The sequence below is a fragment of the Coturnix japonica genome, chromosome 1 (assembly GCF_054131305.1).
Source record: "Coturnix japonica strain WE chromosome 1, WE-NBRP24, whole genome shotgun sequence".
NCBI lineage: Eukaryota > Metazoa > Chordata > Aves > Galliformes > Phasianidae > Coturnix > Coturnix japonica.
The window spans coordinates 30,181,690-30,191,842 of NC_140663.1; the positions used below are offsets into that span (position 1 = coordinate 30,181,690).

The 10,153-nt window shown below is 47.3% G+C and overlaps 2 protein-coding genes and 1 non-coding gene across 4 annotated transcripts; all 3 read right to left on the minus strand.

The window, feature by feature from the left end:
• Positions 1–1,425: 1,425 nt before the first annotated feature.
• KICS2 (KICSTOR subunit 2) lies at positions 1,426–6,329 on the minus strand. Of its 2 annotated transcripts, XM_015855458.3 has the most exons (4): positions 6,069–6,329; positions 4,357–4,430; positions 4,142–4,278; positions 1,426–2,759 (listed from the first exon to the last, which is right to left on the minus strand). In XM_015855458.3, exons 1-4 carry the CDS (start codon positions 6,301–6,303, stop codon positions 1,943–1,945), a joined length of 1,263 nt encoding a protein of 420 aa, XP_015710944.2. In that variant the 5' UTR covers positions 6,304–6,329; the 3' UTR covers positions 1,426–1,942. The 2 variants fall into 2 exon arrangements, with proteins under 2 accessions (XP_015710944.2, XP_015710935.2); XM_015855449.3 differs by having other exon boundaries at positions 4,142–4,430.
• A 1,122-nt stretch (positions 6,330–7,451) lies between these two features.
• Positions 7,452–10,101, minus strand: RPL18A (ribosomal protein L18a). The gene is made up of 5 exons (XM_015855510.3): positions 10,039–10,101; positions 9,526–9,705; positions 8,762–8,891; positions 7,878–7,987; positions 7,452–7,596 (listed from the first exon to the last, which is right to left on the minus strand). The coding sequence occupies exons 1-5, from the start codon at positions 10,054–10,056 to the stop codon at positions 7,504–7,506; spliced, it is 531 nt and encodes a 176-aa protein (XP_015710996.1). The 5' UTR covers positions 10,057–10,101; the 3' UTR covers positions 7,452–7,503.
• Positions 8,262–8,393, minus strand: LOC116652811 (small nucleolar RNA SNORA68). Its single transcript, XR_004306030.2, has one exon. It is a non-coding gene; the product is annotated as a small nucleolar RNA SNORA68 (small nucleolar RNA).
• Positions 10,102–10,153: the final 52 nt, after the last annotated feature.

Here is a 10,153-nt window from a genome sequence, read left to right on the forward strand (position 1 = left end):
AGAAGACTGAATGTATTAGTGCTCGTAACTCCCCACCCCATCCCTCTGATAAGAGCTCGCATCTCCCAGAGTGGAGGTGCCTAATTTACTTAGGGGAATATTGGCAAGCTGTATGAGGGCAAAACCAGCCTCAGATGCCCCGCCACAATTCTAAGTGAGTTTTCAGATACAAAGTGGAGTTGCAAAATCTAACCTTTAGCCCTTGGAGTGTTCCTAGAATTTTACCTAAAGTCTTGCACAAACCCTGGAAGACCTTGGAGAAGCACTGCCCCATTCCTTACCATGGATAGCTCATCTCACAGGAAAGTACTGCAGGGGCAGACAGAATTTGTGCAACACTTTATTACACCGCTGAAGACTAGGAATCAGTTTGGGTGGCAGCTTCTTGTCTCTTACTCAGGCTGAGGAAGTCAATAGCACGACCATATAACAAGGTCACCATGTGAGAGATGGTAAGCACGCAAAAGACAGTATTGGGAGCAACATTATTAGAACCAGGTGATGGTCTGCTGCTGCTGGTGTATTTACAGCTCCTTTTCCAGTTTCTTGAAAGTCTTAGGGGTGATACTGCAGCTGGACTAAGACTTAGGAAAAAGAAGAAGCACAGCTATTTACAACAGACCAACATCTGATTATAGCCAAATATGGAGACTCTCTGCGGCACAAAATGCTAAACTGAAGCTTACACTTTGAGATGAGAATGTGCTTATGTGACTGTGAAGAAATCAGTACTTGCAGGAGAGGTGAGACAAGCTACCAAAACCCTCTGCAAGAGAGAAAGGTACTCACTAAAAGCTTAATATTCAAGGTCGTCTGCTCTGCTTCAAAGCTTCAACAGTGTGAGCTAAGGATCTAACTTGACTACAACAGCATACACTGTATGTCAGAGCCACATCCTTCCCTCCTGAGTTCCCATACAAGGATCTGTAAAACTGCATAGTGGTCAGAAGAAACACACACAGCAAGAGCCTGTAAGCTGTGTGTGATGGGGGGAAATATGGACTCTCAAAGCAAACACAGCACTTTGAGGATAACCAGAAACCTCACTTCTAGCCTCCAGATTTGGAGAAACTAAGTGTAACAAGTGTAAAATAACTCACAGAGTGTATTTCCTCCTGCACGCCTGTCTAAAACGTAGCTGAACAAAAGCACAATTTGAAAGAGCTTTGCTGCTTTTCCATGGAGCCATTCCAATCCAAAGCACCTGCTCAACCTCCTCCAGCTTCAGTTGGAGCCAGTGCTGGTCCCACACACAGTCACCACACTGTGGGGAATGGTCTATTCCCAACACACACTTCAGCTTGACTTGATTTGAACCTGCGTTCTGAAGCAGCTTTGTGCTTCAGGGCTTGTTCAGAATCAACTGCTGCTTACAGAAAGTATCAGCCCTCGACCATTTCAAAAGTGTTTTAAACAGGGAGCTCCTTTGTGATTCATGTATCTGATTTATTTAAACGGTGCTCTTGCAGACCCACACCTTTTAATATTCCCTTCCATAGGTGTACAGATCCCAGAAGTGATTCTTTTCAGACAGTTTTTTGGTTTTCTGAAAATACACATTTTCCACCCTCATCGCATGTTCAGTCATCTCTATAGATCAGACTACAATAAAGTGCATATATTATATTCCTCTGGTATACAGGCAACTAAGTTGGGGACTGAAAAAATAAATCATACTGCAAATTGAAAACCACACACACACAAAGAAGCTCTCAGTGCTGCCATTTAGCACCCTGCAGTTCAGTTACCCACTGAATACTGCCAAAAATACTTTTTTTTCCCCGAGTCAGTTAGTTGTTTTTTTTTTAACAGAACTTATATCATTAAAAATAATGGTTCCTTTTCAATTAGACGATGATAATCATGAGTTCATGTAATCCTTGAAGCTGCGGTTACCCCAAGGCCAGCAGTCTGCCTTGATAACTTGTTTTATTTACTTATTTTACCCTTTGGATCCAGGCTTCAAACTTGCAAAAGCTTTGGAGTTCTTAAGGGAATGTGAAATTTCATTGAGAAAAGAAATAAAATGAGAATCCCTTTCTGACTTCTTGGACTCAAAAATAACTACAATGGTGAAATGAGGTTCAGGGCGAGTCAGAAAATAGGTGCTTTGGACTTTGTCATCGTAGAAATGAACAACCTTCTCCAAAGTGTTGAGGTCAGAGGTTCTGTCAGTCATAATCATGATTACATTGGGCCAGTGCATAACCGGCCTGTCACTGGGCAGAGACACCACTGCGGGATACTGATCCACTCCTTTGGGAGCTTCCCTGTAAGAGTGGGGATGATGATAACCATGTCCTTGAAAACTCTCCGATCCACGATTGTCAAAGATTAAGGAGACGTTGACAGCGTCGTATTTACGAATGAAACTGGAAATTTTCCCAAAGTAATCAGGATTGGTTTTAGCAGTCAGAGTTTTCATTTCAGAAGCGGTCGTTTGTCGGCTAAGGGCCTCGTGAAAGTAAAAGCTAAACTTGGCAAGGAGAATGTTTTTGAGTTTCACCAGCCAGAGGAAGAGGTGAGGAGGTTGCACGGCTTTCTGAGACTGCCCCCCAAACAGATGCTTTTTGGTCTCTCGTTGTTTTTCGAATATCTGGCCCCACGTCTGTAGCTTTGTGTGAGCGCTGTGCAAGTTGACCAGGGATGGAAGGAATTTCCACTCTGAGATCTGAGCCTGAGCCTTTAAGAGGTGCGCAAGCACATCTACTTCCAGCTGGAAACTGCTTTCAAGAGGACTGAGGATCGGGTGATGAAATCTAGAAAACACAACATTATTCACGACATGAGAAATGCTATATGCAACAGTGAGGTTATCAGCTAGTACTTATCAATTCACAGGCAGAACACAAAACGCCAAGGCAGGCTGAAGCCAACAAGTTACCCTCTTAATCTAAGAACTGCTACTTAGCACAACTATGACAAACATTTTAATGAGAATACAGCATACCTACATCAGCCTATATTGATTCACAAGCTACTACAGCAACATTCCTCTTTACATTCAAGTGGCTTTGGTTCAATTTTAAATGTCTTCTGGTGGCAATGTCTTGATAGTTGTCAAATAGTACTAAGATATCGAGTTTAAATAAAGTTATCTTACGTTATAAATATCCTGGGTCTGGATACTATAAATATATATAGGAATATATATATATTCCTAGGGGCAACAGACAGCGTAAGGGTGAGTTTATCTGACCTTTCACTTGAGAGAGTCAACTGACTGACAGAGAAATACTGTATGGGAAACACACGTCAACATTAACAGCCCTCAGAAACTGCTCTGAGATATGACCCAACAACAGGAAGGAATAAAGGATGGGCTTTGTTTCAGAAATATCCTGCACAATACTGGGGACAACCAAGCTACCCAGACAGCTCCAGGAGCATCGTAGAGTGTCTCCATCTTAGGAATTGCTTATTGTCCCAGAGCAAGATTGTCGGTGTTTTCCCCAATGAGAAGATATTGCTTATTTCTTTAATGAGATTGTAAGAGTGACTTAGAGTTCTTAATGTAAGAAACCACAAAGGCAAGCACCAAAGACTCGTGCCCCTTCTGCTAATTCCAGTAGCTCTCAAAACAAGTGATAACACCATAAAACCTTTCACGGAGGATCAAAAACAATAATAGTCTATACTAAAGGCTAATACTATTGGGAAATCAATCTGAAATTTACCCAGACACGGGCACATGCAGACTAACGCATGGCTTTAGAATGTGTCTGCTCAGTTCTAAGCTTAAAACTAAAATCAACACACAAAGATCTGTTCTGTTCCTACCAGTTTCACTCAGGTCCATATGGGATTAAGTCATCGTTTCCCCTACAAGCACAGCAGTGGATGAAAGAACTGAATTCTGGCACCTTTCCCATAAAGAAAATTATTCTCTGCTCTCTATTGAGTATGAATTAAGGAATAGGGAAGATGGCTCCTATAAAATAATGAATAGAATTTTATGGGTTGTTTTTTTTTTTTTTTGAGAAGTCTTATTTTGAGCCCTCAGCTCAAGGGTGGACATTGCTCACCAACATTCACCTCATGCATGAATTCCTGCAAGGAGCCATGCTTTAAGCTTTCATCCTCAGTATAATTTATGACAGACCATATGCCCGAGTACTTACTGCCAGAAATAAGCACTGACCTTGAGCTATATTTCTTTAGGATGGATTCCAAAATGTTTACCAGTTCCTCAGAGTTAATGAACTTTTGGGTGCTGAGCGTGTACATTTTTTCATAGAAGTCAGCAATTTCCATCCGAGCCTGAACAAAAAAACAGAGCTGTTCAGACAGGTGAGAAAGCAGCTCTTCCAAGTGAGGAGCTGTTCCTCCTAGTGCATTGCGACCCGTCGCCACCACCTTCTTCAGCTCATTATGCAGGGATGTGTAGATGGTTCGGATGGAGTCCTTTCGGCTGAAGAATGACTGACCACCTGTTCAGATAAATATGGAGGTATTACCAAATTCCAGGGAGAGCAAAGACAGACAGCAATACTGGAAAGCAAAACCACATTTGTTTCTCCCCAGGTGTTCCTAAGGGTTATTTATCACAGCATTTTTCATCAAGAAATAAGTTTCAGCCTATTCTGCAAGAACGAACTGCACATAGAAGCACTCTGCCTAATGTGATGCAAGTCGTGCCTGCCCCGATTCATATTTCAGCAGCCAATGACTGCTGCAAAATTTCCTCACACCTGTGTTAGCTGCAATTTGGGCTTTTTAACAAGGGTTTACTTAACTTTGCTGCTATGATACTCGACTGGAAATACTGTTATCTGTGGAGGTCATGAGCCAACACTAGGTTTTCATAGGCTCCGCTGCTGTTCATAACTCTGAAACTTTTATGGTGAACTCCCTTAATAACAGCTCCTCAAACACAAAACACTCGGACTGCAAAGCAACCATTAGAACAACCTAGCTCTCTATAACTTCCTGAAGGGAGGTTGTAGTGAGCTGGGGGTTGGCCTCTTCTCTCGTGTAATCAATGACAGAACTAGAGGGAATGGTTTTAAGCTGTGCCAGGGGAGATTCAGGCTGGACATTAGGAAGTGTTACTTCTCAGAAAGGGTAATCAGGCATTGGAATGCACTGCCCAGGGAGGTGGGGGAGTCGCCGACCATGGGGGTATTCAAGAAACAACTGGATGTGGAGTTGATAAATATGATTTAGCTGGCAAGTGTCAGGAATGGTTGGACTAGATGATCTTCTAGGTCTTTTCCAACCTTGATAATTCTGTGATTCCTTACATGGGAAACATGATATCTGTGTCTACAAACACACAGTTTCCAGTCCCTACCGTACGTTAACATCAACCAGAACTCCAAGGGACAACAACCACAGTTTATCTCAGTGGGGCCACAGCAAAGGTTAATTCATAACTAAAACTGAGAAAAAAATGAAGTCAACGCTTCCCTCCCTCCATGTGCTTAACATTAGGATTAATTTAAAACTGAAATAAAATAAGCCCTCATTGTGAAAAGGTTTGGGTTGGAATAGACCTTGAAGTTCAGTTAGTTCCAACCCCACCACCACCAGGGACACGGACAAAAGATATTCCAGTATAATGTTACCAAAAGACTGCACAGAAATCATACAGAATCACAGAATGACCCGGGTTGGAAGGGACCTCAAGGATCATGTAGTTCCAACCCCCCTGCCTGGCAGGGCCACCAAACATACACCTTTACTAGATCAGGTTGCCCAGGGCCCCGTCCAACCTGGTCTTGAACACCTCCAAGGACGGGGCATCCACAACCTCCCTGGGCAGCCTGTTCCAGGGCCTAACCACTCTCCTAGTGAAGAACTTCCCCCTAACATCCAACCTAAATCTTCCCTCTTTTAACTTAAAACCATTTCCCTGTGTCCTGCTATTATCAGCCCTTTCCAAGAGTTTACTCCCCTCCTGGGAGTAAGTTCCCTTCAGGTACTGAAAGGCTGCAATGAGGTCACCCCGCAACCTTCTCTTCTCCAGGCTGAACAAACCCATCTCCCTCATCCTGTCCCCATAGTGGCGGTGCTCCAGCCCCTGCTCATCGTGGTGTCCCGGCTGTATTCCCGCACTGTTCCGGTACCTAGCTTCTGGCCCAGGAACGTCATGCTGTGGTAGGCCTTCTCGGCGGCCGCCAGGTGCGCCAGCCCCGCCAGCAGCGCCAGCCAGCTGGCACCCGCCGACTTGTTGGCCTCGCGTTCTTTCTCCACGTTGTCCTTGGCCTTGTCGTACGAGAAGATGCCCAGGTGGGAGAAGAACGTCTCCAGCACCGCCTGCTCCACCGGCACCGGAGCGCCCAGCGGGATGGACTCCCCCATCCCGGCACCGCTTCCGGCTTCCGCTCACAGCGCGGCGACCGGCACAGCTCGCGCCGCCGACCCCGGAAGTCCCCGTCACGTGAGGCGGGCAAGATGGCCGCGGCCACGCGAGATGCGGCAGCCCTCCCCGTCACGTGGCACTAGGAAGGGCCGCTTATCTAGTGCTGATCCCGCCATGCTGCCAGAGCAGAGCACGGCATCAGCTCCTGTGTGCTTCCTCTGAGCCTTACAGCATTAGCACAATTCACACTACACTGCTGCTCGGCAGAGAAAGACCTTGGGGTCCTGATGGACGAAAGACTCAACATGAGCCAGCAGTGCGCTCTGGCAGCCAGGAAAGCAAATGGGATCCTGGGCTCCATCAGGAGAGGGGTGGTCAGCAGAGATAGGGAGGTGATTGTCCCTCTCTACTCTGCTCTTGTGAGGCCCCATCTCTCATACTGTGTCCAGGTGTGGAGCCCTCAGTACAAAAAAGACATGGAGATTTTGGGAAGGGTCCAGAGGAGGGCCACGAAGATGATCAGGGGGCTGGAGCACCTCCCCTATGAGGACAGGCTGAGGGAGTTGGGTTTGTTCAGCCTGGAGAAGAGAAGGTTGCGGGGTGACCTCATTGCAGCCTTTCAGTACCTGAAGGGAACTTACACCCAGGAGCGGAGTAAACTCTTTGAAAGGGCTGACAATAGCAGGCTGCCCAGGGAGGTTGTGGATGCCCCGTCCTTGGAGGTGTTCAAGACCAGGTTGGACGGGGCCCTGGGCAACCTGATCTAGTAAAGGTGTATGTTTGGTGGCCCTGCCAGGCAGGGGGCTTGGAACTACATGATCCTTGAGGTCCCTTCCAACCCGGGTCATTCTGTGTGATTCTGTGTATACTATTCTATTAGCTGTCCCAACACATGGGCTTCTAGCCCCGTAGGAAGGGAGCTGCTCCCACAGCAGTACCTGTAGCAGCTCCTATGGAACATCAGAGCCCTGTCCCACCCCCTCCTACTTAAAAGTAGCAGGCACTTCCCCCTGCTGCCGCCCCACAACAGCAGCATCCCCACCTTCCCATGGCCACTATCTGTCCCTACAGCCTTCAGCTGGGCTGCAGATATACAGAAAACAGGGGCTTCCTAGCAATGAACAGAGCTCACAACGAGGCCCAGGAGTGAAAGGTTCCAACAGAGCTTTATTACACCGAGCCGACAGCACCTTTTGTACTTAAAAGAAAGTATTTGGTCTCTTGGTGGTGAAACGCGGCTTGTGCTGACGGCGCAGAACTCTGTGCGGCAGAGGGAACTTGATCTTAGAATCCTGCAAGGAAAATAGCAGCGTTGAGATACTCTTGCCCACAAAGCAACCATCATCACAGTATCAGTCTCATGCGGGTTGGAAGGGACCTTCGAGATCATCGAGTCTAACCCCCGGGATTCGAGCCTCCTGTGTAGCAGAGCGGCACTTCTACCACTTGCACCACAGGGGGATTTGAACCTGGGCACCAGTGTTGCAATGCGGCAACCGGGGCACACAGCTCTGTCCTGTCCCTGCAGCCTCCCATCGGCCCAGGGCCCAGCAGACACTGCAGTGTTACTTACATGGAACTGCTTGACCGCTGGCCGGCGGCACTTGCTAGCAGCGATCTGCTCCACCTTCATGATCTGAATGGAGTGAGCACGGGCACGATGGCGGGCTCCCATATCACGGTCTGCAACAAGACAGCTCATAACATCACCAAAAGAACGGCAGCTTATTCTGAGTTCGAGATACGCACTTAGAGAAATAACCCAGAAGGGATTGACCTTCTTAAAACAAGGGAGCTGATGGAGAATCAGCACTGAAGTGTTATTAATGGACAAATATACTTAGAATTCCTGAATGATCGCGACAGGATACTTAGCTATCAGTCAATGCATTATGACAAACTTAAGCCTGAGGCCTCTTTTCAGTGCATGAATTAACAGAAAACACTCTATTTATGATCATGTAGAACCTTAAGTTTCACTTTCAAGAGCACTTCAGCTCCAGAAAGGCGACAAGATGCATTTAATATCTGCACACCCGACAAGAATATTGTTATGAAGAACAACATCCTTTGGGTTTTTGTGTGCATTTTGTACGGTTTCAAGTACAACTATCGACAGAATCAGCTATAAGAGTGGTCTGCTCCATGAGTACTTCACATAACAGAAACCGAGATATGAGATCTGAAATATTCCTTCAACAAGGCCATTCTGATACATTATATATAGCAAACATCTCCACCCAGAGCACCTGAAAGGCAAAGAAACTCAGCCTATATCATTACCACAGCTACAATGAGTGTGAGCTCACACCTACAGACCCCTCCAGCAGCTTCCTGGTTTAGTTTCCTAGAGCTTCATTCTTTCTACCTCGTGGTTTAAGGCAGCATTCTTACCTAAGACTCAGTTTAAGACTTAAGGTTATAGAGGTTCTACCTCAAACAGTGACATGAACTTACAGCACTGAGTGACGGCACCAGCAGTGGTCAGATCCCTGTACTCTCTGTACATGTTGTGAGTCCCACTACGAGAATCGTAGCGCAGCCAAATCCCAAAGTTCTTTACCCGTAGGGGGGTCTTCTCATACACCTGGAATTAGAAAAGGGGGCAAAAAAAGGATAAACACATCATTAGTATTTCAGTTTAACTACAGTGAAGCTCTAATGAAAGCACTATGGGAAGTTTTAGTGGAAGATATTGTCTCTTCTCCCACACCAACACAGCTGCATTCAAGCTAATAATTCTCTGTTAACTTCTTAATTCTGCTTTACATCAGTAAGGAAATACATGGAAAAGGACATTCAATAAGATATGTAAGTGTATGTTCTCCAAGGATTATGGATGTCCACATAAATCTTATGAGGTATAAGCCCAACAAATGAGTGTGAGGCCCAGAAAGCAGCACAGAGTACAATAAGAACTTAAGTCATTATGGTTCCAGAAAATTAATCTTGGGCTTTTTTTTGACAATTTGTTGTTTTCTAAGCTCCATGGGTATACGCTGCCATTGTGACAAGAGGAATGTGTGGTTAACTCAACAGCATTAGGATGGTGAGCTGAGCTTCAAGTAACTTTATATATACCAGTGAGAATCACAGAATGACCCAGGTTGGAAGGGACCTCAAGGATCACGTAGTTCCAACCCCCCTGCCTGGCAGGGCCAACAAAGATGTATGAAATTCCCTTCAAAATCCCCCATATCATCGTGCTTGCCATCCCCCACCTGACCGCAGTACACAATCTCTCCAGAAGACTTTTTCATCTTCTTCAGCTGAGACACGAAATACCAGAACCGGGACTTGGCAACAACGTGGTTTGGAGCGAAGATCCGCATCCTGTAGAGCGGCGGAGTCCTGCATTTCGGCGTGGGCAGACTGCGCCCGACCACCTTGTACTCCCGCAGCTGCAGGGGGACGAAACACAGTGAGTCGAGCGGCGAGAGGCGCAGGGCAGAGACCCGTAGCCATAACGGCGAGGAGCCGCACGGAGCCCGAAGAGCAGCCGAGCCCTGTGAGGCTGCCGGCCAGGCCAATGGCGCCTCCCCCCCTCACGCGTCGTGCCGCAGCACCGCCGCCATATTGGCCGCTCGCCTCCTTGCGGGGCCCAACGGGGCCGCCCAGAGGCGCAGATCCCGCTCTGGAGCTGCTCCGCGAGCCGTCCCCGCCGCGCTCCCAAGGCCCGGTGCCGGCCCGGTGCCTGCTACGAGACGCGGCCGCGTTCCGAGGCCTGCACTCACGGTGCCCGACGCCTTCATGCTGCCGCCGCCGCCGCCCGCAGGAAAGGAAAGGAACGGAAAGGGAAGGGAAGGCCGCACGCGGCCGCCTCACGTCACCCGCCCCCCGCGGCACCGC